Genomic DNA, 27,886 nt, shown 5'->3' on the forward strand with positions numbered 1-27,886 from the left:
ACAGCAAGCTGACATCAGTATCGTTAATTCTACTCACTTTATCCAAAAAAGTATTGTTAATTCTAGTCTAAGTGGCCAAGTACAGACATTCAAGTGATCCGGTTCATCCATGGATTAAAGTCAATTTTGAGTTTTCCAACACCAACTAGACCTTAACCAGTCTTAGTAGCATATAATACTGGTTCCATATAATTATATGCTTACATGAACACTGCGGCTGCAATGAACCTGGACTGTTCATGGAGATTATCTCAGATGCAAAGTTCAATTGATTTCCAGATACTAACATATATCGATATAAACATCTTCAGTGTGCCTAAGTGACCAGCCAAAAGCCAAAGAAAACAAAAGATTAAAGAAGAGGAGCACATGCACCATGTCCTTCTGCAGATGAGAATCCAATGACTGCCACAAAAAAGAAATACTCATTGCAACAGGCCAACTTCCAGCCTGTCTTGTGCAGAATTCTAGATAACTTCTTACCAGATCCATATAAACTATATAGTCCGCAAAGTATTGCCATCTATATCAAGTATCATAATACCTAAACTACAAGTATATAGGAATCCGAAACTAGATAACTGAAAGCCTGCATAAGGAGCTTTAATGGCAGGTGTACTTCATTTCAAGTGTTAAAACTGTAGTGTATGTTACCATCGGATTCTACTAATGATTCTTTCATGTTGAAGTCAGCTTCCTGTATAATATGGTGAACCCAGAGACTGTAAAAGGATCAGTAGGCTGGCTTACTCCTGCTGTACTGCTGGATCTTGAAAAAAGATTAACATCAAGATAAAAACTGTAATTCTTGAAAGTTGCATCTGCAATAGTGTGCTGGTAAGCTGGTTTTCTAACCTAGAAAAGCACCAGTGAAGCTAGCCAGGTTTTCAAACGGACTGGAGCAATAAAACTGAAAAGTATCTATAGTCCTATAGGGCTGTAATGCATTTATTGCACAAATTTCCTGAACACCAAATGTTGCCATGGATTCAGGACCAAACAACATTAATGCAGCAGCTCCCCTTGTCAAGCAGGAGAAGAGAGAAAAGGACAGATGGACAGACCACCCAGCATGCCAGCAAAGGTGAGCAGTCAAGAAAACCACAGCCGTGTTGCCTACTCTCGGTGCAAAATATAGCAACTACTCGATTAGACATCACCTAGTACTATGAATCTGAACAGACCTTAATTCGTAGTGCTAGGTGGCAAGTGGTGTCTAATCGAGTATTAAGTCACTATATTATGGGACGGGTGGAGTACATTTCTTTTGCAGGCGCCAGCCCATTCACCACATGGTTTGCACTGCAGCAGGCCAATGGTCCATAGATATGAACGCTGAAATCCTGATCCCTGCAGCTCACAAGATCTGAAAAACAAACAACAAGAAGAAGAAAAAAGAATCAAAAATCAGAAATGTAATAGTAACAAATATACCAAAATCTCCAGTCTGATTCCTGTTCTTCAGTTAGTGCCTCATCTGAACTTATAGTATTCCAACAGCCATTGATATACAATCTGGTACACCAGACAGACAACACATGCCTTGCTTCATCCCAAGTTGCCGGAGAGGTTTAAATTACGGGACACTATGATCATAGAGTATACTGCTGACCACAGCTTTGCTGGGACACTGGTATCTGCTGTCTACATCCATGTCTGAACATTGTATATGCATACGCCTGTACCTAGTCAGCTGCTGGTCGTCGAAACTTGAGTGCATATTGCGTCTCAGCTGGGGCCTGGGAGATCAGCATGAGATTTTGTGTTGCAGAGGACAGTACTTGGATCTACAATGTACGAGTACAGTACGATTGTATGATGGGCAGTACATTGGCCTAACTCAGCAGCATGAACTGGCCTGTGCTATATCAATACTGGATCAATGTGGTCTAGTTGCACGGATTTCATAACAGATAGTATCATTTTTAGGATGAAGACAGTTGATGCTTTCAACAGCCAAAACAATAGTGCAACACCCAACTTCGACAGTGTTTAATCATGTCAGTGGTACACAAGAGCAGAGAAAATTGCAACTGGAATGATTTCACAAGGCAAGAGCAATTAACTCCCTAGTGGTGGAATAGACTAACAGTAGCTCATATATTACTGCAAAACACGACAACTGGGAGCGATTCCAGAAGACGAGAAATTAACAGAACTCAAGGTTGATATATACCATTATTACAAAATCAGGAGACTTTTTCAATCTAAGGTTTTAGGGACAAACTGATCGTTGCTTGAAGAAATACATTGTTTGGTGCCTTAGTTGGCCTTAAATCAGTTCAGCCAAAATCAGAAAAAGATAGCAAGTTGGAACTGCAGAACAGAGGAAACCAGCAGCAGGCATTTGTCCATCTTGATTATTTTCAGTGTACAGATGGGTGCCTAACACGTCTCTCAAGAAACTACCATGAACTTAAAATAAATCGAAGTAGACAACTGTTTCCTTGGCCATGATTATCAGGAGAATCTTGAAGTATATGAAAACCCACTTCCTGGTGATATCGTGATGGACATAGTCCAGAAGGATCTCCTTGTAGAACATGTAGACTTGATGGAATACTGATGCGACCAGAAGAGACGTACTGATGCTGTTCTTTGATACAAGAAGCAGAGTTGGGATCATGTAATACGTAGATCGTGTTAGTAGCTCTGTCTGCTTCACTTTCCAGCTTTCAGATGTCAATGGACCTTTTCTGGGTTTGGCGATGCTTGCTTCTAATGGGCTGAATGCCATTACCTTTCTGGTGGCTCCCTCCTGTGTATTCAGCGCATCAGATTGTGTCACCCAGTAATTGTCTTATGTGATGTCAGTGAGATAGTAAGAAATATCTAGCATTGACTGGTGGGGAGTGAAAACAATCCAATAAATGCAGAAGCCTATATAATATGCACTAGGGATAGATACGCACCTGCTGAGCAGAAGATCCATTTGATGTTCCAGTAGAAAACCAACGAGGCAATACTTGTGTACCACTGAGTCGAGATGTCTGTTCATATCCTGGAATCTGTTTGCATATGATAACATTAGAAAAGTCCCTTACAAGTTCTTAGGAACACAATAAACTCATGCATTGAACTAGGGGAAAATGAGAACAGAAGTATTCAAGTTACATACGAACAGCAATTTTTCATTACAAATTCACAATGTGATTCTCTTAAAGATGTCATTATCAGAAGACAATAAGCACTGAATGGATGGCGCCAAATAAAATTAGCTATTCCCACAAGGAAAGATCATCTTGCATAATCATCAGTACTAAATTATCAGCAGGTGCTACCCACCACAATGAACCACTTAAGCATGGTATCAAATTGCAAATATCTTCAGATACCAGTGAGAGGACATAACATTTTCCAACAACAACTAGTGCAGATAGTGATGAGATTAACCAAGGGATTTTTTTGTGTCAAGGAACTATTCTATTTTCAGATTTATTAGCTACATTCCAAGTCATTGGCTCATCAACAGCAATTGAAGCCAAACAAAACAATCATGAAGGCCAAGAAAAAACTACCAAAACTAACTGGAGTGATATGCAAAGATTAAAAATAAAGACTTAGGTTAATACACAAGAGGTGAGCAGATACATGACTCCACCCTTCCCTCACTCGATAATCGTACTAACAGTTTGCCCAATTTTTCATCCCAGAATTCAACGAGCCTGGTAACGCGATGAATCAGAACAAAAGGTAAATACCATTTTACCATATGTTGCTATGAACTTAGCGGGTGGTGAAGCAGGAGAATGGCCTACTTGCTGCTACAGTCCCAGGTTCCCAACTGATTCCCTTCGCCATTTTCCCACGACATCCTATCTCCCCCAAACCTAGATTATAACTAAAAGCATGACCAGAACTACTAGTAGACTATCAATCTAAGCACAACACAACAGAACCAAACAATAAAAATGCAATTAAGAAAAAAAAAACATTACAGATCGCGCGTGGACTAGGGCATCTCGCTTACAAACCCATCACCCCAAACAAGCCACACACACTGATCCGATCCAAACAGCTAGTTCAGCTCGCAAAATCCATACGCCTAGAGAGAGACGAAGCGAGGGAAGAAGAGGTCAACCTTGGAGAGGCCGAGAGGGGACCCCACGGCGGGTTGGCGCGGCGCGGGGGCGGGGGAGGCGGCGGCGGCCGGATCGCGGGGGAGGGAGGACAGCGTGCGGAGCCACTGCACTCCGGCGGCGGGCCCCGGCGCCGCCGCGTCGGCGCGGGACAGGGCGAGCGCTAGGGCTTTGGATCGGGCGAGGAGGCGCGACGCCATTCTTCCCCCCTTCTCTCTCTCTCTCTCTCTCTCTCTCTTCACGGGCAGAGTAAGGAAGGTAGTAGAGGGGGAGAGAGCTAGTAGAAGACAATAGGGTACACGTCATCGTACATGGGCCGCATTGGTAGCCATAAGCCTGGCCCATATAGGTAGCACGAATACTAGCCCATACATGGAACTGGACCAAAGGCCCATGATAATCAGGCCCAAGAAAAAGATGAGCTATCCTAAACGGTTTTGCTATTTCACTTGCAACAGATTTTTGGACTTCTATTTTTTGATTTTTCGTCCGTGGAATCTTTGCATCAAGATTTGTGTTCTTTAGATTTGATTTATATTTATACTTAGTTACACTGTTACAGTGCACCAAAATTAGATTTTTATTAAGTTTACGATTTTTTACATGTTTATTCTTTTTTTTATTTCATTCAAAAAGGGTTGTATACATTGTTGAAAATTCTGTAAGATTTGAAACTTCAAACCTGTTGAAAGATCAATAGTAGTCCCTTCTGAAATATGGAATAACCAAAATTCTTCTCTTTAATTTCTTCATTTAGAAGTAGAGATCGAATAATATCAATCATTTGTTTACCTGCATAAATTTAACAAGGGTCAATTCAACACGATCATCACACAGTACCTGATTAATTAGTGGAAGATAATTAGAAAGGCAGATAGGGCGGTTACAACCTGCTTAATTAATTAATTACTACTCCTTTAGTAGGCTTATATATTCTCCCGACATGTAAAGGGTACCAGAGGATTCGTTTATTCTTTGAGTGGATGCTTGGCGTTTGAAATTCATTGCTTAACACTAACCCTGCCGATTTATTCCGGCATTGACGTGGAAATTCCTGGTTCTGTTATGCGGACACGTAGAAAATATAAAGTGGGATATTAAACAAAAGGATTTTGGTCCAATGTCATCCAAAAATGAAAAATGTGCTTCATGATATGTCTACCCCCAGAGGGCATTATTCGTCCTGTTAAAATGGTAAAAACAAGCAATTAGGGCGGATCCAAACCTTATCGGCATCTCTAGGTTAATTTAGTATACATTACTGTACGGTATGATAAAGTTCAGCTCAAATTGCAGGCAACTAATTATCCGATAGAGTCGATTAATTAAGCTCAAATGTGTTGTAAAATAATTTATAGATTGTCCAGCAAATATTAGTGTTTAATTTGGTTCGCGCATCTGCTCTTAGCTAGTTGTGCATTTTTTTTTTATATTTGCTACTCTATATATAGATCAATTTGCCTTATTATCCTCATTTTAAAATTCAGAAACGTTTAGAAGTCTTCCGGCTAGTTCCACAAGAAGATGGGCTAGTTGGTCTGGGTTCGAAGCCTTATCCTTATAATTATTTGATATTAAATCATTTCCTAATATTCGTGTTTTGTTTTAGGAGAATGGAATGGAGCGCTGTGAATTTTGCAATAACATTAGCATGTGCATTTCCCGAGTTTATAAACAGTACAATTTTTAAAAAAACAAAATTATATTTAAACATATTATAATGTTGTTTTAAATCCACTTTTAACTTTTTATAATAGCTAATTTATTTATCTGTACCATCGAATAATTATCACAAAGTCATCCATCTATTCAGCATTTCATTCTATTCATCACAAAAACATAAATATATATTTTGATCATAGTAAAACCTCAATTTGCATGGCATACCCCCATTTCAATCAAATAAATAATTCAACTTTTATAATGCTGTCCCCTCCGGCCAAAAGCAAAGCTAGAGAAAAAAATCCAAGTACTAAACCTCTAATAAGCGCACAACATTCCCAATCAGTGCCAGAGGCTGTTTATTAGAGTTTCAACTTCTAAATTTAGCTTCAGTAGTTAGATCTATAGTAGAGTTGTGGAGCGGCCTAAACCCAACTCCAACTCTCTAGTTCAGTTTGTGAGAGAGCCCCATCCAACTCCACTCTTATTTTAGATGGAGATAAAACTGTTTAGCTGGAGAGGTGGAGCTGAAGTTAAAGCTGTGCCAACGAGCCCTTAATTAGTTATTATCTCTTCTTCTTCCTTGGTTCAGTTTCCCGTCACCTATAAATAAGCATCGCGCCTTCTCTCATCATCACCATCACAACCAAAACTACTCAAAGAATTTTCGAAAGTCTCCATAGATCTAGCTCGATCGAGCTAGAGTGAAGCGAAGTGAGAGCTAGAGGTTGGCAATGGCGGAGAGGGTGGCGCGGCTGTCGTCGCAGAGGGCGGTGGTGATCTTCGGGGCGAGCAACTGCTTCATGTGCCACGTGGTGAAGACGCTCTTCTCGGAGCTCGGGGTGAGCTGGGCGGTGCACGAGGTGGACAAGGACCCCAACGGCAAGGACGTCGAGAGGGCGCTCGCCGGAATGGTCGGCCGGACGCCGCCGGTGCCGGCCGTCTTCATCGGCGGCAAGCTCGTCGGGCCCACCGACCAGGTCATGTCGCTCCACCTCGCCGGCAAGCTCGTCCCGCTCCTCCGCGAAGCCGGCGCCCTCTGGCTCAGAGATACGAAGTACTCCTATATACTACCAGCTAATCAATTAATTAACTATCGATCAATTAATTAATGGCGATAACTAGCTCTTACTACTGTTAATTCTGCTACATGCAATATGCATGTCATCAATCTTCACTGATGGTCGTATGCACAATGCATCAGTACTGCAGGCAATTAACTAATTTTGGGGAGATCATCTGTCAGATTAATTAGCATACATGCATATGATCTTCAGTTGTACCTCTACCTACGTACATATGTATGGAAGATAGTGCTTTGCAAGTGATGAGTATGTGTTCAGCTGGTCAGAAAGATCAGATTAGTTAATTAATTAGCTAGTGTACTACTTAATTATCATGAAGAGCTGAAGGCATTAGCTTTGATCCTTTGCTTTAGGCTTTAATTAGGTGCCATTAATTCAAAGTAGTCTGACCAGAGAAAGGGTTAACTTAAACTACTCCTATATGTCAGTGCTAGCTGCAAAAGTACAAATATGTCGGCTAATGCCTTTCAGTTTTCAAAAGTAGCCGCTAGATTTAATGAAGGGTTTAGTAGCTCAATGTGTGTCCCATGAAGCCATGATGCAAATTACGCAGTGCGCACCATATATACTGATCCAGTGATCCTTTGCCCTGCATTTACGAAGGCAAAGTCCTGAAAACAACAGTGTCAAATTTTGTTAGATTTGTTGTCGGAGTCGATCTGAGACGTTTGAAACAAATTCTCACGACATGTTATAGTACCTGCAAAAAAAAGTTACTACTAGGTAATTCTCAGAGTCAAGTTGGGCCAAATTAGCTCTCTATTTTGTCATACTTTATAGTGTATCTTTGAGAATTATTGAGGTGTCTAATATATTAACGTGTGTAAGGTTTTTGTGCGTTTTTTTTAAAAAAAATATTGAAGTGCTGAATACCTGATGATATATAGCGCAAGTCACAGTGCACTATAATATAAGGCTATGACTTGTTACTAAATCTACAATTTTATGATACTCTACATTAAATTTGTAATTTTTTTGAGAAATTTAAGATATCATCCGTTTCTAAATATTTAACGCTGTTGACTTTTTTAAATATGTTTGACCGTTCGTCTTATTCAAAAAATTTAAGTAATTATTAATTCTTTTCCTATCATTCGATTCATTGTTAAATATACTTATTTGTATACATATAGTTTTACATATTTCACAAAAGTTTTTGAATAAGACGAACGGTAAAACATGTGCTAAAACGTCAACGGTGTCAAATATTTAGAAACGGAGGGAGTATTGTATTACATACCGGTCTCACTTTTCGTTTACATGCAGCTAGAGGGGTAGAACATATTCGTGAGAGTAATCCTTTATTCACAAATCGTGGCGCATCGACTTGGTGAAAAGATATACTTCATTCGTTTCATAATGTAAGTCATTTTAGCATTTTTCACATTCGTATTGATGCTAATGAATCTAAGACATATATACCTATCTAGATTTATTAGCATCAATATAAATGTGAGAAATGCTAGAATGACTTACATTGTGAAACGGAGGGAGTACATAGCGAGATCGAGATACGAGAGAGATATATTCTTGGAATCCAACACAGTAGTAGATGCAAGTTGATGTGTGACTCGATCCTTGGTGTTGCAGACACATAGAATCCTATATAGTGTACTATAGTAATTTACTAGCTTTGTTCGTAGCGATTCCAATTAGCACTCGGCGTAACGTGTTGCACGTGTGTATTTATATATATACCCGCGTGCTGCACGTACGTACACCCTCGGTTCAAAAAATTCGAATCTTAGCAAAATATAAACATGAATAAGTACTACAGTGCATGCCTATATTCATATATATGAATTAATTTTTGAGTAAATTTCATAAAACTATATATACTTTAACCAAATTATCACAAAACTACATATTTAATATTAAATTTTGCACATAACTACATATTTAAGATAGAGTATCGTAAAACTTCAAATTTAGTAACAAAGTAATCACAAAACTATAAATTTAGTGTTAATTTAATCACAAAACTTAGATGTTTATAACTCAAACATAACACTAGTGCTAAGAATTTAAACTCAAAAATCTATAGGTTTGTGATAACTTTGTTATTAAATATGTAGTTTTGCTATACTTCGTCTTAAATATATAATTGTGTGATAAATTTAGTGTTAAATCTATAGTTTCATAAAACATCACCTTAAAATTTTAGTTTTACGATAATTTAGCTAAAATAACTGTAGTTTTGTAAATATACTCATTTTTTTTAAAAAAGGAGAGAGTATGGATGATGCCAACCAGGATGTGTTTGAAGATAAGGATTATTGAGAACCCTTTCTTCCGATACGTAAAATGGAGCGTCGGATTAACACATGAATAATTAAGTATCACTAATAATACTTAAAAAAACTAATATGAACTTTTAAAGCAACTTGCCTATAAATTTTTTAGAAAATAAAACATTTAAGAATTAGAGAAGCATGCGCACATAAAACCATGGGGAAATTGGAAAGAGGGAGTATAGCACATGATTAATCGATGCTCTTGCGTTGTGTCGTCGGGTTGCTGATGGACGACAACACCGAGACGCCGGTCGGTGGCCACGTGAGAATGAGAGAGCCCTGCCCGTTTTATCAGGCCCAGAACATCTCGGGCTGTCACGTACGTAGATGGGCCAAGATTTTCGATGGACTGGGCCATCCGAGATCGGACGCCGCACCGCACGGTCCAACCCAAAGAGGCCCAGTGCAGTGGCACGCACAAGCTTATCGGTATTATCTCTCCCCGTGAGGCATCATTAACCGCCTGACCAATCACAATCGGCATAATACTGTGACGCTCTGATACAGACCGCGTACTACGCCCCAAAATAATTTAATTTTATCCATCCTATACTAATATAAACTACTACATCTGTCTCAAAATAATTTAATTTTATCCATCATATACTAATATAGATACGAAAAGACAAAATATAAGAATACTAATACTTTATCCAATCACAGTGTAACCATTTATTATTTTATCTATTCATAGTATAATTATTTTCACTTTTATAAATTTCAATACAATGATTATTACTCCCTCCATCCCAAAATAAGTGCAGTTTTGTATTATTCACGTTCAACGTTTGACCGTTCGTCTTATTAAAAAAAAATTATGATTAGTATTTTTATTGCTATTAGATGATAAAATATGAATAGTGTAACTAAATATTTTTAAATTTTTTATAAATTTTTTAAATAAAATAGACGGTTAAATGTTGGGTATGGATATTTACGGTTGTACTTATTTTGAGACGGAGGAAGCATGAACTTAACGTTGTGATTGCTTTTTTTCAAATTTCAGCACGTACTGTACCAAACTGCAGCAGAAGCAGCAGTTGCTGACCTGTCGTCCTGGACGGTTTGCCGGCGTGATCAATTTCTAGAAAATTCTCGGGGCGGTGTGAACGCCTGCCACGACACGATCAAATCTCGTGTTACGTACACGTACTACTAATACAGACAGGCACGCAGTCAAACTAAACCACTAAGGCCCTGTTTGGCACAGCTCCAGCTCCAGCTCCACCCCTCCTGGAGCTGGAGCTCAGCCAAACAGTTTCAGCTCCACTAAAACTGGGAGTGGAGTTGGGTGGAGCTCTCTCACAAAATGTACTAGAGTTGTGGAGCTGGGTTTAGGCAGCTCCATAACTCCACTCTAAACTCAACTCCTGGAGTTATATTTAGGAGTTGGAGTTATACCAAACAGGCCCTAACTAAACACACACCATGGATCGAGCGGTCGAGACACCGACCCGATCGAGCGGTGGTGGTGGTGGGGCGTGCCACGTCAGCAACGTTTTGGTGCGTGGAGCGCGCCGTTTCCGTCGTGACAGAACGGAACAGCAAAATCCGTGGCGTGGCGCCACTTTGCACCCCTCCTGCTTCCTCGGCGGCCCACGAAAACGACGCCACCAAAACCCAACCCAACCCAAAAGAGACGCTACGCTAGTACTAGGCGTCGACGTGGCCAACCGTCCACGAGCTGTTTATCGTAGGATCTGGATGTCTGCTTGGTACTTTCTCCGTATCACAATGAGTCATTTTAGTATTTTTTACATTAATATTAATGTTAATGAATCTAGATAAATATCATTAACATCGGAGGAAGTAGTAACTTATCAAACATAATTAAAGTCCAAATTTAAAATCTGCTTTCTCTAGTTTCCTTTTTAGTGTATGTGTGTTACTGAGGCTGTTCGGAAACACTGGCTTATGCAACAATATGAAACGTGGCTGGCAGCTGGTTCGCAAGCTACAACCGTTAGCATTACTGAATAGCCCCCATCAACTTTTCAACGTGCGTTTAACTATATATTTTACTAAAATATTATATAAATATGTAAAATATAAATCCGGCTTAAATAACATATAATCACAAGAAAAAAAAATCATAAAAGTTAACGACATTGTACATTAACACCAGAGCAAGTGATTTTTTTCATTTAATATAATACAAATATAAAAATTTTGCTTATAAATTATTTTTTTCCTTTTTATTTTGCTGCTATTATTAGCTGTAGCTCAACGCATAAGTTATTACCACCGTAACTCCAAGCCTATTTAGTGAATTACATAGTCCTGTTCTCCCATGAATTTGCTTTTCGAAATGCTTCATGAATTATTTCTAAATTATTTTTTTTCTATTTATTTTTCTACTACTTTACCAGCTCATCTATCACATCTTAACTGTATTTTTTAAAAAATCGAAATTCTACTAGCCGTTTACTGAAACTACCTACCAATCTAAGCCCTATCGGTTGGCTTGATAAGCCAAAGCAAAAGTCAAAATTTAAAATTTAAAACTTAATTCTGTAGTTGATTTTAAAATATTTTCAACGTAATTTCTTTTTAGCATTGACTTTTAAATCGCTAGAAAAATATATAAGAGTTTTACTCAAAGATTAATTTTTATTTTTTAATAAACCGTCTTGATTATCATGGAATATGGACAAGCCATGAAGGCAAATTATCAGGGAATATGGACAACCCATGAAACTCTGTTTCTTGTATGACTTTGCCTTCTGAGTTCTGAAACGTTGTATCCATGTGAAATTTTTTACTGGAGAGGTCAGGGTCAATATGACATTTGTGAAGCCTGAAAAGAAAAAAAGAAAAAAAGAGAGCTTGACCTGTTCAGGGCCTGCCAGTGAGTGGGGGTGATGCAAACATGGGCCAGAATTAAGAGGAGAGTCTCTCTCTCTCTCTCTCTCTCTCTCTCTCTTGCCATTTAAAAGAGGAGGTGGCAGGCAGGAGAGGAAAGTGGATGTGCCCCCAAAGATCCCCTCCCCTCTCCTCTCTTCTTCACTCTGCCCCAGAGCTGACTTTTGCTTCTTACTCCTACTACTACTACTTGTCTTTCTCTTTGCACCCTAGCCTCATGTTCTTCTTCTTCCTCCTCTCCTCCTCCTTGTAGCTTCCACCCCCACCCCACTCCCTCCCACCCCCGCCGCCCGCTTAAAAGTCCGATTTTGGGGAGGTTCGTGCGCTCAGATCGGGGAGGGGGTCCAACACCCCATTTCGTCTTGCTGCGGCGGGGAGGGTGGTGAAGCGAAAGTTTGGATTTTTTTTTTTTGGGGGGAAGGTTCTGCTTGGATGAGCTGCTTCCTGTGCTTCGGATCGGCCCAGGAGGGGGAGGCCAAGAAGCCCGGGGCTGACTCCAAGGACGCGCGCAAGGACGGCTCCGCGGATCGCGGGGTGTCCAGGGTCGGATCAGGTGCGTGGAGGACAACTGGATCTTGGAATTAGTTTTCGCGGCGTTTTGCTGCGGCTTTCAGATGTTCTTTTTTTTCTTTCCTTCTGCTGCCTTGTGGCGCTGTGGTTTTCCTGTTCATGTTGTGTTTGTACTGCTTTGCTGTGCGCGAACGATGATTTGGTGATTTAAGTTAGACAAATGTGCAGGGTTGCTGTCGTGTTAGTAAGCTTGGAGGCTGTATTTAGGCTCAGGCACGCTTTCTTCTTCATTTAGAGAGGAAAAATAGGGGAATGCATTGTTTGCCATAGTTTGTGGCTAGGATGGCTAGGTTTTATTAAGAAAATCTGTATCGTCCTGGCAATTTTAGGAGATTCATGAATATATAGTGTTGATTTTGATGGTTTGTCTTGTTTAGATGTGTGGGTAAAGGCTCAGGATCATTTTGAAGTTGTCTTAGGCTGGATAGTATATTTGTGTGGGAACAATGGGGGTAGAAAGTGATGGATGTGTTGTTTACTAGTCCTTGAACTCGATACTGTTTATGAATATACAAATATGTAGGTGTCATTTCATTTTGTTTTTTTGAGTATACGAATTGCGGGTATGTTGGCCATCGTACCTGTCCAGTTTGGCAGCTGGTTCATCTTTGGCATGTTGCAAATTATCTGTAAGGACCTGGGGTTGACATGATATAATAAGGATTGATTTTAGTGACCTAGGACAGTTCATTGTGGATCTTTTCTTCATGAAACTGATTGGGGGAGGGATTATTGGAAGTACATGCTTTGTCTTTACGTTATTCTGTTTATGCTTTGAGTATTGCTTCACAAATGGATCGGTGAAATCTGCTTCGTTGGCTTCTATCGAGTAGTAAAGTGTACTAAATACAGTACTTTAAATGACTGATTTAGTTTTATGTTTCTGCTGATAAGAGTGTTAATGCTCAGAGGATAGCACACAACCATTACTCTGCCCCTCAAAAAGAAAAAAGAACTGATTACTAACTCTACAACATTTTCTTCTTAGATAAATCGAGATCACATGGTGGATTAGACTCTAAGAAGGACGTTGTCATCCAAAGAGATGGGAACAACCAAAATATTGCTGCACAGACGTTCACTTTTCGTGAGCTTGCTGCCGCCACCAAGAACTTCAGACAAGATTGCCTATTGGGAGAGGGAGGTTTTGGCCGTGTATATAAAGGACGCCTGGAGACTGGGCAGGTCAGTCTTTCTTAACCTATCTAGATCTATTGAGATTTTACTAAATACTTGAAGTTTAGGTTTTCAGCGATTTAGTTAATATTCAGTAAAATGTTGGCAGAATTGCTGTTTTGCTTTATCCCTGGAGCACTAATGAAATATACCACTTCCCAGGCTGTTGCTGTGAAGCAACTTGATCGCAATGGTCTTCAAGGAAATAGAGAATTCCTGGTTGAGGTCCTCATGCTCAGTCTTCTACATCACACTAACCTGGTCAATCTAATTGGCTATTGTGCTGATGGTGACCAGCGCCTTCTTGTCTATGAGTTTATGCCATTGGGATCACTGGAAGACCATTTGCATGGTTTGTCTATCTTCTCCTTGCCTTTCTAGTCTTGCAAGAGTCCATGGGCGCTTGAAGCAATGTACATAAAGTAGTAGTACTGCATTATTGTGAAGTACTATACTTGGTAGTTAGTACAGCTGTTTAATGGCATCCTGTTATGTTTAAAGTTCAATGGCAGCTTCAAATGAAGATAAAAGGTTTTCCAATTTCTGTTTTGTAGATTTGCCACCTGATAAGGAACCTCTTGACTGGAACACACGGATGAAGATAGCTGCAGGTGCAGCCAAGGGCTTAGAATACCTACATGACAAGGCGAGCCCGCCAGTTATTTATCGTGACTTCAAATCATCAAACATTCTTCTTGGTGAAGGATTTCACCCCAAGCTGTCTGATTTTGGTCTTGCAAAACTTGGTCCAGTTGGTGACAAGACCCATGTTTCAACACGTGTGATGGGAACTTATGGCTACTGTGCCCCAGAATATGCAATGACTGGGCAGCTCACAGTGAAATCCGATGTCTATAGCTTTGGTGTTGTTTTCCTCGAACTGATTACAGGGCGCAAAGCAATTGACAACACAAAGCCACAGGGGGAGCAAAACCTAGTGGCATGGGTATGTTTTTATACTATACTTGCATCATAAATGCATAATAAATATATGCCAGTGACACCCATTGTATGCATTCTTCTTTTGAAAATAAAAGCATTACATGTATCTCAGCATTTTATTTTAGTACTGTTAGTGAAATACAATCCCGCCAATCAAACTGATGCCACCCACCTGTTTCTTTACAATCACACAACAAATAATTGTAGTGTTTGTGCTAGCTCATGAACAATTTGATCATGGATGGCCTTTACTTCCAAGTGTCCAAATTGTTTCCTTGTGGCCAGGAAAAGTTGTTGTTTTGATACCGATATTTGCCATCCACCTTGGTAATTTTGCTGATGGCTGCAAACATTTAGCAATTTTGAGAGTTTGGGGGGCATTATAGTTCAGCTGTTCCATTCTCTTACAAATGATGTTCTGTTGCTCGCTCAAAATTTGTAAATGAAACCAGTTTCTAATGCAATCTTAATTGAAAAAAAAACTTCGTGGACATTTTTATTTTGGATAATCAATACATTTCATCTGTTTGCAGGCTCGTCCACTATTCAAGGACCGCAGGAAGTTCCCTAAAATGGCTGATCCAATGCTCCAAGGTCGCTTCCCTATGAGGGGTCTGTATCAGGCTTTAGCTGTTGCTGCCATGTGTTTACAAGAGCAAGCTACCACTCGCCCTCATATAGGAGATGTTGTCACTGCACTCTCATATCTAGCTTCTCAGACATATGATCCAAATGCCCCTGTTCAACATAGCAGGAGCAATTCGTCAACTCCTAGGGCCAGAAATCTAGCTGGGTGGAATGAAGATCGACGCAGTGTGCGCTCGCCAAATCATCATTCTCCAGATCTGAGGAGGGAAGCTGCCAGGTCATCAAGAGCAGAGGTTAGCAGGACTAGTTCTACCGGTGATTCTGGCCGGAGATCAGGATTGGATGATTTAGACATGACAGGGTCGCAGATGGGTAGTCCAGCTCAAACAGGAAGAAAAAGAGAGACTCCAAGGACTGCTGATAGACAGCGTGCTATTGCAGAGGCCAAAACGTGGGGGGAGAATTCTCGAGAACGGAAGCATCCGAATGGTCATGGCAGCTTTGATAGTACAAATGAGTAAATCGGAGGGTTTTTGTTTCAGAAATCAGTCTACGGAGGATGAATCTGCTCATCTACACGAAACGGATCCAATCAAGTAACATTGCATTGGTTCCACACGGTTCTTTATCTGTGAATAAGACCCTTGTTCTTCCCCGGCCATCAGTGCCACTCCATGGTCACTATGTCATTGCTATTTGACATGTCTTAGATCTCCCGGCGTCCATTCCTTGTGAATGTGATTGTGTCATGTGTCTTTAGAGTTCGGCTCCGTTCGGGAGCCGATAAAATTCAGCTGGAAAGGTAGGCAACAGAAGAGAGGAACCTGATGAATGCCTTTTCTTGGTTACCTGATCGCCATGCTCATGCTCAGCACCACCTGTGTTACGAATGTTACAGCATTTCAGGTTTGGCTACCTGAGGACGTGAAGTTACTTCCGATGAGAATTCAGGTTTGGAGATAGGACACATTACCTGTGTTTCGTACAGTTTTTTCTTTTCTTTTCTTTTCTTTTGAGTTGCCTGAGCACTTATTTATTTGTATTAGCTTACTGTACCTCTCATGTATCTTAGCGTGAACGTTGTTCGACATGCAGCAAGAGGTTTTTATCTGTATCAAGCTATTTCAGAGCCAATGTGTTGTACATGTAATATTTTGCAGTAGTAGTCAATCATGTGTTCATCTTGCAAAGCCAAATGAGCTGTATCAAACCAAATCTGATTGGTGTGGCAGTGCTCTTCGCATTGTTGCTATCTGCAGAAGCTATCTGATGCTTAGCTGCTACTCTCTCCTTTCCATATTATAAGATGTTTGGATTTTATTCTTGGTCAAATTTCTTCAAGTTTGACCAAGTAAAACGTCTGATAAATAATATGAAACGGAGGTAGTACTGTAATGCAACAACGCAAGTACTTGTGAACTGAACAATGCTTCACATTACCAAACCACATTTACAGCAAGCATCTCCCAATCCTCTTCTGACGCATGAACAATTTTGACACATATGAGCATCAGAGAGAGGAACACACGTGTAGTAGTACTGTACAATAATATAACACATCTAAGCTACCATTATACTAAATCTGTTCCATTTTGAATCATTGGTCACTGTGTTCTAGGTCACCTGACAAACCCAGATGCTTTGACAAGACGATGTTGCCATTGATGTCCATCCGGTAACGCAGCTTGCTGTAGTCCATGACGATCCTGCAGGAGCTCCATGCCTCGGCGTGCATGCTGACGCCGAGATAGTATATGTGGTCTTGCACGCTGCTCCCACTCACAGACCTGAAAGGTGAAAGTGGCGTCAAAGAAAGAGAGAGATCATGAAGAGCTCATCAGGTTCAGGGTCACCAAAAGGAGAGGAGATGATGAGGTGTGGTTCACCCCCCATCTGCTTGTGTTTGTGCATATGGAGAAGAAGAAGAAGAGGGGTAGTACCTGCAGCACGATGGGTCTTCACCAGAATCATCACAGATCTGCTCTACCGAGTACACTAGGCTTCCTAGTCCGACGTTATGAACCCATACCTGAAGAAAAAGAGCATCTTTTTTAGATAAAAAAAAGAGGATTTTTATTGAACTCGGTCGATTACGTCAAGGTGATAGAACCATATTGAAAAGGAGCACTCAGCACTGCATCATGCATTGGGAAATTATGGAAATGCAAGATGAGTAAGATTGCATGTGTACTGTCTGTAAGCAATTGATCTCGTCAGAAAATGCATATATGGTTCAAGGTATTGAGTTTCAGGTAAGCATATTAGACAGGTAGAGTGTATCGTACCTCTCTTGGGAAATGATGGTAGGTCTTCTGTGGGAAGAATGAGAAGTATGGTGGCAGGTGAGGCACGATATCATGACCATGGGTAACTCGGATTGCGTGAGGCAAGTATTTCTTGAAAAAGGAAGCAAAAGCAGCATTGCCAATCCGAGGCTGCCCAAATGTCATTAGCTTCACACCATCTAGCCCATAGTTCACCTAAAAGAAAACAGAATTCCTGTTTAGCTGTAGAGGCAAAACCTGGAGGTAAGTAAGCAGGGGCGGAACCACGCCTGGGGCAACTTGGGCTGGAGCCCCAGGCGTGGGAAAAAATTTAACGGTCTTATACCTGAAAATTCAACAGATATTTTGATCCTTCCATGTCTCAGCCCTACGCGTATACTCCAGCCTGGGACTTAGATCGATTCTATCCCTCACTACCATTACTTGGAGGCCTATTTTAATTGCCGAACTCTCTAGTCCATACTACTACTATACTTCTTTGGACCGGCAAAGGAGGCATGTATCCCAACAATTCTACAAACAAAACCTCATTCTATGATAGCATTAGGTGATACATTTGCTAAATATGCCTATCTGTAGGAACACCTCGTGCTCTATCCTACGAGGTCGAGAATATATAATAGCCCACCTAACGTACTCCCTCTATTTTATAATATAACAAATTTTTAGTTACGAATCTGGACAAGTGTTGAATCCAGACAATTCTATGTTAGATTCGTAACTAAAAATTGCTATATTTTGAAAACAGAGATATTATATAGGAATTTTGGGTAGCTTTAGGCTGAGTTCTTAAGTGAGTTTGGGCTGAAAAAATGTCTTATTTATCATGTGCATGTTTTTTGAATTACTAAATAGTGTTTCTCATACAAAAGTTTTCAATATAGAAGTTTCTCTAAATATATAAATAAATATATATTTTAAGTTTATAATAGTCAATACTTAATCAATCATACACTAATAAGCTTTCTTGTTTCTCGTACCGCTAAAAATATCATTCTAACATCGGAAATGACCATAGCTTAGTATTTAGTTTTGAGCCCTAGGCTTCGAGAAATCCTGGCTCCGCCACTGTAAGTAAGGAATGGAAACCTACAAACCGACCATAGATGTAGATTGCTACTACATAACTGAAAATTAGTACTAGGCTGGCAAAGGAAAGATGAAAGATCGGCTCCAAGAAGATAAAAAGGCTCGACAGCTTCGCAGACTATTTGTCCATTTGACCAGAATATAAAGTATTATCATGGAAGAAGGTGTTTCCAAATTCCAACAAAATAAAACACTTCTCTCTTTTATGTGAAGTCAGATGTGGAGAATAAAATGTTTATAATTTATTGCACAAAACTAAGCAGAGAAACAATATGTGGTGTAATTTTCTAAACAGAAAGTGATATAGGAGCTAAAAGTGAACACTATTGAATTCAGTTAAGATGCAGTACTCACAACAAGATCAAGTGCACAAAACGAAGCCATAGCTCCACCCATTGAATGCCCTGTTACCATGATCGGAACATCTCCAAACAATTTTCGAGTCTTCTGAATACCGCTGACAACTCCATCTCGCATTGTTGTGTTATGATAAGCAGAATAAAATCCTCGGTGTACCTATGGTGAGGTGGAGCACAAAATGAATTTGGTCTGCCAATGTTGCAACTCATAATGCTGAAGCTAACATTGCTCACCATTGCTTCAGGCATACCAGGGTAGTCAAGATCAAGTTGTTTCCATAGCAAGTCCTCTATCCAGTTCTGAATGCTGCGAAATTGAAGGATCAGTACAGATTAAAGTAAGTACTTTATTAAATTAAGAGAGTACCTAGAATAGAGGTCAAGTACTTTATAAATGTGAAGTATGCACACATGAAACCAAAATACACAACAGAATACCCTTATAAGTAATAGAACGATCAAAATCAAAAAGAAATTTCAGTAAGCAAGCAAAACGAAACAGACGATAATTACCTGTTCTCTTGAGTTCCTCTAAATACAACTACTATAGCATTGATATCACTTGCAAAACCTACATATGCCTGCACATTTGTTAAAATATTATCAACATACAAGATGCTACTAGAGACATGAAGATAAGTGTTATGATGTACACAGGCAGAAACGAACCTGCAAGCAGTTCTCCACATCTACGATGATATCCATCATTTCAAACCCCTGGGCATCCAACAAATTTACTTCAATCATCCGTGCCAAGAATTGCAGGAAGTTGCCCAAAAGTCAAACAAAATCATGTCATGGCAAACAGAAAGTATACCAGTGATAAAGGATTACCTCAATCAGGTCACCACATCTAGCACATGTCCATGTAAACAATTGTGTCAGGTCAGCAGTATAGATCTGCAGGACATCCTCTATGTTAAACTCCAAAATATTAGAAAACGTGTTGCAAACGGTTGATCCATATTGAAGGATGATCTAACATTCAGGAATAACTTAGATAAAGAAAAAGGTGAATGAACATACAGCTGAAGCATATTCCACAAGTGTCTTGGCAAGCTTTGGGTTATATATGGTGGTAGAGGGATGGCGTTGAATGACCTGAATTTCTTTTTTCACCAAATGTAAAAGAACCAGCATCAGCCTTTTAAAAAGGAAAACAATGAACATCTAGCGAAGCAACATTCAACATGCTGGATACATGTAGAAAAGATATAACTAGTGACAGAAAATGATTATGTAACATGAAACAAAAAAGAAAAAAAACACATTATTGTAACAGCTAAACTTTTGGATTCAAAGTCGAAGAGGATATGCAACAGCTTTGAATAAAAAGCTGCATGAAAGAACCCTTATAGTTCTTCTGTAATAGCCTTTTGATATGTCAAAAGGAATTTGAAATTTTGCACTATATATCATAGTACCAATGGCAACTAGATACAGCTACAACCAGCCATTTTAACCAGAAAGATTAAATTGAAAGAAGGTAATTTTATACTAGTAAAAAAATGGAAAAAGAAACTATCATACTGTTTCAATATACTAGTAGGCACTACAAAGGGGGAAAACATCGAGGCATGCAAATATTGTGGTTCACTGCTAGTTTCCTTGCCCAATGTGAACAATTCTCCCGTTAATCATTTTTTTCAACAAAAAACGGTTAAGTTAGTTCTATGCAAATTATTTGTTTGAAGATTTCCCAATATATTTCCATCTAGCAGCAAGCTAAAACGTAATCAAGCAAAAAAGACCAGCTCTAAATGCAAGCAGGAAGGAATCCACTACAACATTTTGAAGTAAAAAAGGGAGCTAAATTACCCACCTCTCCCGGAGCAAAGCACAATCAAGCACACCAAAAGCGCCGCCTTTAGTAGCCCGCGGCGCTCCATGCCCTACCAAAAAAGAGAGAGAAATAACCAAGCGCCCATGGCAAATCTTGGCAAAATTTGCACAAATCAACTCACCTGATGCCCCAAATCGGCCAAATCCACCCCGGAAATTCTGCCGCCGCGCGATCGAGCTACCTGCTACCGACGAGTTGGGGGGAATCGGAGAGTGGCGACCAATCGATGAAATCGAAGATTTTATTGCCGTATATAGGAGTAGTAAAAGATTATTAACAATCCGAGTTCGTGTAAGTGTTTGAGCTAGTGAAGAAAAGTGAGGAGCAAAATAAGTTAAGAGAGGCGAGAAATAAATTAATTAAAGATTAAATTAAGGAGCGAGAAGAGGGAACACGAAATGAGGATTAGCGAAGATATATATATAGCCGAGCCGGTCTTGTGGGTCAAATGACCAATTTGCCCCTAATGCTTATCTGGATTTAGCTGATTAGGATGGCGGTTTCGGGTCAGATTGGAGAGAGGAAGCGGATCGCCATCCGATAAGGTTCAGAGCATCTCTCTCTTCGTCTTCGGTCTTTGCAGCCGAATTTCTTTCTTGTTCGGCCATGCCATAGAGTGGGCTCCACACGTACTGAACAGCGATTTTTTGCTACAGTTTTTTCCCTTTTTTTTCATTTTTTACCTTTATTAATACCTCAGTTCCAAAATGTAACATAGCTAAAAATGTTTATATTTTGGGATGAAGGGAGTATATTATCATATGAAGAATAACTAAATATAGTCAGTTGTCTCTCCTAAAGGTGTATCCCCATCTTAAAATATAATATAACGAATTCTAAAATTCGACACATAGGTCATAATTTCAATATGAGTTATGATTTATGAGTGTAGCTTTTTCATCACGTACTAGGGTGGAGTAGTTGCGTAGGAGTAGTCTTTTTAATTTTCTATTAATTTGCTTATTGCAATCTTGATTATAAAAACTTACAAACTTTTTAGGTTTTTATTGTAGTTTAAATGAGATATACAACACAATTTATTAATGATTACATATTTTACAATCATATGAAAAATGCATTTTGATAACACAGATGAAGTCATCAATCTGAACTAAAAACCAAGTATGGCATTTTTTTCTTTGTCCTTTAAGATGAAGAATCTTGTTTCAACCAAGAATATTTTTGGCTATTTAGAATAATCCGTTGCAACGTACGGGTTTTTGCTAGTATGAAGAAAATATGTTGAATTAGATATGTGAAGGTTATGATTGATTGAAAAAAAAAACGATTTATGTGAGAATAAGAGGTGAATTACTATATTCTAAAATAATTTTTTTAATACTAGAATCTGCTACATTTGAATACGACCGAGGTAGTGCTGCTAGATAACGCACAGTACAGTCAACAATTAATGTACGGCACCCACAAAATACTGTTTGCACATAGTTTAGTTTTCTCACTGTAATTTAAGTATGGGTATGTGTATTTTGCCCCCGCGTCGCCTCCCCCACGGGCGACACGGGAGACGGAAACCGCCGGCGTCGCCCGCTCCTCCCCCCTCCTCCTTTCGCCGCCTCGCCGCCGTCCGAGCAGCCACCGGCAAAGCCGCGCGGCCGCAAGGATGGCGGCGACGGGGCTTCACCCTCGTCTTCGTCTCCCTCTCCCGTCGCGGTGGGAGGCCGCGCGCGGGACGCGCGAAGACCGCCCAGATCCGGGCCGCCACGGCCGGATCTGGCGGGGAGGCCGCCGGCGGCGGGTCGGTGTGAGGTGGCGGTGGCAGTTGGTGGTGGTGGCGGCGGGGATTAAAGGTGGCGGGGTGGTGGCAGCAATTGGTGGCGGCTGGCGCCGGGGAAGGCAACGACGGTGGCGGGGGAGACGGCAATGGCGATAGGGATGGCGTGCGTGCTGGCGGCGTGCTGCTTCTCTTGCTGGGGGCGTCGATAGTGGGGTTGGAGATGGTGCGGGGATGGAGGTGGCGGCGAGGCTTGCGACGGAGGCCGGATCTGGCGGCGAGGCTGGCATTGGCGACCAGATCCAGGCGCTGGAGATGGTTTTGCCCCGGTGGCGGTTGCGACGACAGCGGAGAGCTCGGCGATGGCGTTGGGGCGGTTGCGTTGGCAGTGCCAGCGGTTTGCGACGACAACTGCTGGCGTCGGTGGCTGGTGATAGCGGCATCGGCGACGGCAGCCGACTTGCAGCGGCCGTGACTGAGGAGACGGTGGCGACGTCGAAGGATGTGGCAGTGGAGGTGGGGAAGGAGTTGGGTGTGAGGTGACGGCAGCGACGGTGAGGTGGTGACCGTGACGGTGGTGGGAGGAGGCATGGCGGCCTCGGACGGCTTGCCGAGGGCGTGGCAGACGACTGCATCGGCCGGCGCAGCATCGTTTGAAGGAGGGGTCGGAGACCGGCTGGACGCAGAGTGGTGTAGCCGATGGCAGCGGAGGCCGGCTCGGCGCGAGAAGCGCGGGCGGCGGAGATAGAGGCCGGCTTGGCGCGAGAGGCGCAGCTGATGGAGGGAGGCCGGATTGGCGCGAGAGGCGCGTCCGGTGGAGGAGGCCGGCTTGGCGCGAGAGGCGCGGCCGGCGGTGGAAGAGGCGCCTCGGTGCATGGTGGAGCTGCCGGTGGGTGTGGCGCGGTCTTCGGCGCACGAAGGCTGGCCGGCGGGAGCGTCGGTGCAGGGGCCCCACATGTCAGCAGAGTTTGAGTGGTGGTGGAGCATCGGTGCATCAGCCGTAGATTCGCAGATGGTGAGCGGCGGGTGAAAACCTAACCCGGCCTTGGCTGAACCGACAACGATGGTTAATTCCCCCTCCTGAGGGCATTGTCGTGCTGTCTCACACCTCAAGGGTGATTACCGGGCGAAAGCCCAGTCTTGGCTCCTTTGAGCCCTGATGGACGGCGGCGGCGGTCTTCCGTCGCTTCTCTTTTTGAAGACGTCGTTTTGGCACCCCCTTGCTGTAGGGCGATCTCGTCTGTGTTCCTTTGTTGGTCTAGCGGCGGCCGGTCCGGTGCTAACCTTCTCCTGGTCGTGTGTGTTGGCGTTGCCGGTACGTGGGTGGTGGTATATTTTTTTTCTTTCTCCTGGTTATGACCCTTCAGGGTTATAATCTTGTAATTTTTTCCTGCTCTATCAATATAATTTCGCACCGTCTCGTGCGAGTCGTTAAAAAAAAGTATGGGTATGTTGCACCAAACTAGTGATGGTGTCGTCATTGCCGGGGACATCGCATCTAGAGCTATAGCTTGGTCTCTTTACTCTGCACGAGTATCCATCAGTTTGTTGAGTTGGTTATGCATGAATTCGACGTAACTTCTTCATGTGGCAATAACGATGTAACGATATAAGTATGATATATTATGATGCGCAAGTAGCTAGTGTACTGCAATAGTCATATATATGAATAGAGAGGCTTGATTAATTTGGCTTCTTTCTGAAATGTTTAATTATCTAAACCTTGTTTGAAACCTGCTACCTGAAAGACGAGCGATCGATCGAGTCAGCATGCAATTAAGCATCGACGTCGCGTGAAATGGCAGCGAATTTAGCGTGTGATAGCCTCGTTGCTTGAACGATCGGAGCAGCTCACCTCTGGAATCGAAGAAGCCTGACACGAAAAGGCGAGAGAGAAAAATTCTTCATATTAATTACTCGCTTAATATATACTCCCTTCATCCTAAAATATTTGACGCCGTTGACTTTTTTTAAAATATTTGACCGTTCGTCTTATTTAAAAAATTCAAAAAATTTAAGTAATTATTAATTCTTTTTCTATCATTTGATTTATTGTTAAATATACTTTTATGTATACATATAGTTTTACACATTTTACGGTCAAGCATGTTTAAAAAAGTCAACGGCGAACATTTAGAGTAGGAGGGAGTAATTCAGACGTGCGGGAAACCGAAAGGAGGTGCTGCGTGCCTGAATCGAATCGCATCATATTGAGCGATCGCCGACGCAGGATGGCAGGTTAGCATCATCAGGATGCATGGAAATGTGGAAGCACTGGATTTACCAAATTTATCTCAATAATAATGTTAACGGATTAGATTCCACGCTCTGCAAGCCCAAGATATTGGGATGTGTAGCGGTGAGATTCGGTTGTTGAAGATGCATCATCTAGCAATAGGATGGTACTACTACCTGTAACTGCAGTGCACGGTGAGTGATCACGCACGTCAGACTGATCAAATCATGATGTTGCGATTCTCGGCGATATCGAGCTGCAGCGTCTATCTACGGAGCAGAGCTCTCCTTGATCAGGTCCAATATTCCAGTATGGTCATCAGGTCACCTGATCAGGGCAGCTAACCAACAACCATTTGATCTTGGTGTGCAGTACTGCCTAAATGCTATATTCGTTTTAAAATATTATTACAAAGGATATTTTAGAACGGATGAACTACTGTAACATATTGGAGAATAAAAATTCTCTAATAAGCAAAACCAACATATTAGAGAATAAAAAATAATTTTTAGATAAAACTTTTATATGTGTGTTAGCGACTTAAAAGCCAACACTGAAAAAAAAACCAAGTTGAAAATATCTTAAAACAAATTCGTAAAAATTATGTTTGAAAATACAAATTTTGTCAATGGCTTCGGTTTATTAGGGCAACTAGTGAGACTAATATATGCGAGCGAAGGAACCTAAAGTGAACTTTTTCCTGAAGAAATCAACCAACCGGGCCTTGCCTTATATAACGGCCCACCCATCTCCCCCTCCCAGGCCGGACGCGGAGCCCACGGAGCGATGCGATGGAAAGAAAGCCAGCGCTGCAGCGGCGCACCCAGGCCCAGCGCGGGGGCTCACTATCACCAAACTCGCTGATTAATTCGCGCGTCCCCCCAACCCCACCGCCACACGACCACGAGCGCGGTCGTGCGATGCCGTGCCGTGCCGTGCGAAACGGCTGCATATGCATGCTCTCGCATCTGGACTGGATCAACCCAACGGTGACCCTGACCAGTGACCACCGGCTTCTCTTCTCCGCCGGTTAGTGCTGCTGCTTCGGCGGCGATGCGAAGATAGGATTCTAAATTTATAATCTCCCAGATGGAAGTACACCCCTTTTTTTTTATATCAATTAAATAATTATAAAAAAATTAACAAGGTAGATTAATATATAATATATCACTCAATGTTTAGATTCGACTTCTACAAGTTACAATAAAAATAATAAAAATAGTAACAAATTAAACTGTAACTAGTGTATTTTTTTTATTTTTGCTGTAACTTATAAAAGGCGAATTTGGACTTGCATGTTTATGGCGTAATATATTACATATTAAAAAATTTAAAAAGATTTCATGACTATTTAGTTGATATGTAGTGCTTACAAAAGTTTCCCCATCTCAAATCATCATCATCCAACTACTACTGCAAGTTCCTACTTCTGTCACCTACTGCTGTGCTGCATTCCCTGCCCCAGATCGATCAGGTCCCCAACTCACAACGACCCATGCATCTGCTGAACCTGTGCTTTACTGAAATCATGCACACCCTAGGTTCGTTATTCTTCTCTCACCTCTAATTCTCTTCACATCGTACTATGTTACATGCACCATTACATCAGGTACATATTGCTCGGTATTCACAATGGAGTATAAACCTACCTCCGATTTGTTTTCATTCCATCCCAGCAGCATCCTATTCTGCTTGTTTCGACCGATTTAACAGAAAGATGTTCAGATACGGTTGCTACTACAATACAAACACCTTTTCTGAAGTTTCCGGGTTTTTACACAAAAGTTGCAGAAGCACACGGTTCTCCAAATCATTTCATATATTCCATCAGGCCGCAAATCAACAGTATGCACATAAAAATTCTAACAACTCGCAACAGAAACGAGTCTATCACAATTCGAAATTCAGCATAAATTATTTCGGAAACTGAGCATATGCAAATCGGTCAGAAAAGATCGGAACCTATGCCTGGCTTTAAAGCTTGACGATGCCTCGTCGCTTCTCCTCGATCCCCTCTGCTCATCTGAGAGGATCGGAGCACCGCCGCCGCCGCCGCCATTAGTAGCAGGGGTACACCACGCAGCGCCTGCGCCGCGGCGGCGTGCACAGCATCAGCAGCAGCAACGCGAGGACGACGGCGACGAGCAGCCCCAGCAGGTTGAACTCCGGATCGTCGTCCGTCTGGCTGCAACACAGCTTCCCCATGCCACCCGCTTCAGAAGGAGAGGACGAGAGTTCTTGGCTTGCAAGATGAACTTCTCTCGGTCTCTTTCTTTGAGAGGAAGTAGAAGAGAAGCAGGGCTTCTTGGCAGTAGTGGGTTTTCTGAATCTGAAAGACTCTGAAAGACTCCGGATGGAGGTCGTCTCGTCTCTGTATTCTATGACACTTTGGCTATGAATCTTGGGGTGCTTTCAAGCATCATGTGGGCTGGCTGGTTGTTGAGGCATCACTGTCTAGCCCTTCCATGATGCAACTTCTTTTCCATGGCTATGTCCTTTAGGTTGGATATCAGACAAATCGAACAACCAATTCCGCACCAACCATGGCCACCACTACCAGCACATCAGGATAGAGTTCTTGTAAGTTATAACTATGCAGAGATTGAAGTGCATTTCGGGATTTTACTAGTGTTGATTAATCTTGAAATGTCTAGTTTTTTTTAATTTCTTTCAGATTTCAGTATGGTGGACCTGATCATCTCTCTTTTAGCCAAGACCTGATCAATGCAAACTTATACATTCAGTTAACTGGCACTGTCATTGACGTAGTATTAATTTGGATATAGGATCATCGCTGATGCGCTGAAAATCAAGTTGGATCCACCCTTTGATGATACGGAAATGCCAAGTGGTGAAAGACCAGGTCACATTAATTTGAGAACCTGTTCTTTTATTCTTCTCTAGCACGGTTCTGAAAAACAATGGTTCCTCTCTTTTTTTTTTACAGGACACTGTTGAATATTCTGGTGAGTAATCCCTCCGTTCCAAAATAAATACAGTTTTGTACGGTTCATGTTCAACGTTTGACCGTTCGTCTTATTTGAAATTTTTTTATTAGTATTTTTTATTGTTATTAGATGATAA

At 41.4% G+C, this 27,886-nt stretch overlaps 5 protein-coding genes and 1 long non-coding RNA gene across 7 annotated transcripts; 3 read left to right on the plus strand and 3 right to left on the minus strand.

The window, feature by feature from the left end:
• Positions 1–2,149: 2,149 nt before the first annotated feature.
• On the minus strand, positions 2,150–4,308 carry LOC4326521 (succinate dehydrogenase subunit 4, mitochondrial-like). The gene is made up of 3 exons (NM_001398019.1): positions 4,082–4,308; positions 2,913–3,008; positions 2,150–2,758 (listed from the first exon to the last, which is right to left on the minus strand). The coding sequence occupies exons 1-3, from the start codon at positions 4,277–4,279 to the stop codon at positions 2,417–2,419; spliced, it is 636 nt and encodes a 211-aa protein (NP_001384948.1). The 5' UTR covers positions 4,280–4,308; the 3' UTR covers positions 2,150–2,416.
• Positions 4,309–6,387: 2,079 nt separating this feature from the next.
• Positions 6,388–7,873, plus strand: LOC4326522 (putative glutaredoxin-C2). The gene has a single exon (NM_001398020.1). The coding sequence runs from the start codon at positions 6,476–6,478 to the stop codon at positions 6,851–6,853; it is 378 nt and encodes a 125-aa protein (NP_001384949.1). The 5' UTR covers positions 6,388–6,475; the 3' UTR covers positions 6,854–7,873.
• Positions 7,874–12,083: 4,210 nt separating this feature from the next.
• LOC4326523 (receptor-like cytoplasmic kinase 185) lies at positions 12,084–16,454 on the plus strand. The gene is made up of 5 exons (XM_015761300.3): positions 12,084–12,535; positions 13,541–13,737; positions 13,891–14,080; positions 14,283–14,674; positions 15,204–16,454. Exons 1-5 carry the CDS (start codon positions 12,415–12,417, stop codon positions 15,777–15,779), a joined length of 1,476 nt encoding a protein of 491 aa, XP_015616786.1. The 5' UTR covers positions 12,084–12,414; the 3' UTR covers positions 15,780–16,454.
• Positions 16,455–16,670: 216 nt separating this feature from the next.
• Positions 16,671–21,227, minus strand: LOC4326524 (lipase). Of its 2 annotated transcripts, none has more exons than XM_066306766.1 (11): positions 20,956–21,227; positions 20,814–20,883; positions 20,018–20,092; positions 19,826–19,891; positions 19,661–19,708; positions 19,505–19,572; positions 19,226–19,298; positions 18,987–19,148; positions 17,544–17,738; positions 17,199–17,287; positions 16,671–17,045 (listed from the first exon to the last, which is right to left on the minus strand). In XM_066306766.1, exons 5-11 carry the CDS (start codon positions 19,697–19,699, stop codon positions 16,856–16,858), a joined length of 816 nt encoding a protein of 271 aa, XP_066162863.1. In that variant the 5' UTR covers positions 19,700–19,708; positions 19,826–19,891; positions 20,018–20,092; positions 20,814–20,883; positions 20,956–21,227; the 3' UTR covers positions 16,671–16,855. The 2 variants fall into 2 exon arrangements, with proteins under 2 accessions (XP_066162863.1, XP_015616791.1); XM_015761305.3 differs by having other exon boundaries at positions 20,018–20,100.
• A 4,970-nt stretch (positions 21,228–26,197) lies between these two features.
• LOC9272650 (uncharacterized) lies at positions 26,198–27,862 on the plus strand. The gene is made up of 3 exons (XR_001542329.3): positions 26,198–26,343; positions 27,589–27,665; positions 27,750–27,862. It is a non-coding gene; the product is annotated as an uncharacterized lncRNA (long non-coding RNA).
• LOC112937622 (uncharacterized) lies at positions 26,604–27,187 on the minus strand. The gene has a single exon (XM_026022461.2). The coding sequence runs from the start codon at positions 27,005–27,007 to the stop codon at positions 26,861–26,863; it is 147 nt and encodes a 48-aa protein (XP_025878246.1). The 5' UTR covers positions 27,008–27,187; the 3' UTR covers positions 26,604–26,860.
• Positions 27,863–27,886: the final 24 nt, after the last annotated feature.

This window comes from Oryza sativa, chromosome 1 (assembly GCF_034140825.1).
Source record: "Oryza sativa Japonica Group chromosome 1, ASM3414082v1".
Classification (NCBI taxonomy): domain Eukaryota; kingdom Viridiplantae; phylum Streptophyta; class Magnoliopsida; order Poales; family Poaceae; genus Oryza; species Oryza sativa.

Excerpts from the sequence above, each read along its gene's own strand:
- LOC4326521 (NM_001398019.1), bottom strand. The coding sequence starts at position 4,279 with ATGGCGTCGCGCCTCCTCGCCCGATCCAAAGCCCTAGCGCTCGCCCTG. Across the intron at positions 3,009-4,081 it reads CCCCTCTCGGCCTCTCCAAG|ATTCCAGGATATGAACAGAC; the intron begins GTTGACCTCTTC and ends ATATGCAAACAG. Across the intron at positions 2,759-2,912 it reads ATGGATCTTCTGCTCAGCAG|GAGGGAGCCACCAGAAAGGT; the intron begins GTGCGTATCTAT and ends CTGAATACACAG.
- LOC4326522 (NM_001398020.1), top strand. The coding sequence starts at position 6,476 with ATGGCGGAGAGGGTGGCGCGGCTGTCGTCGCAGAGGGCGGTGGTGATC.
- LOC4326523 (XM_015761300.3), top strand. The coding sequence starts at position 12,415 with ATGAGCTGCTTCCTGTGCTTCGGATCGGCCCAGGAGGGGGAGGCCAAG. Across the intron at positions 12,536-13,540 it reads GGTGTCCAGGGTCGGATCAG|ATAAATCGAGATCACATGGT; the intron begins GTGCGTGGAGGA and ends TTTTCTTCTTAG. Across the intron at positions 13,738-13,890 it reads GACGCCTGGAGACTGGGCAG|GCTGTTGCTGTGAAGCAACT; the intron begins GTCAGTCTTTCT and ends ACCACTTCCCAG.
- LOC4326524 (XM_015761305.3), bottom strand. The coding sequence starts at position 20,880 with ATGGAGCGCCGCGGGCTACTAAAGGCGGCGCTTTTGGTGTGCTTGATT. Across the intron at positions 20,101-20,813 it reads TGTGCTTTGCTCCGGGAGAG|AAATTCAGGTCATTCAACGC; the intron begins GTGGGTAATTTA and ends TGGTGAAAAAAG. Across the intron at positions 19,709-19,825 it reads GATGTGGTGACCTGATTGAG|GGGTTTGAAATGATGGATAT; the intron begins GTAATCCTTTAT and ends TTGGATGCCCAG.
- LOC112937622 (XM_026022461.2), bottom strand. The coding sequence starts at position 27,007 with ATGGGGAAGCTGTGTTGCAGCCAGACGGACGACGATCCGGAGTTCAAC.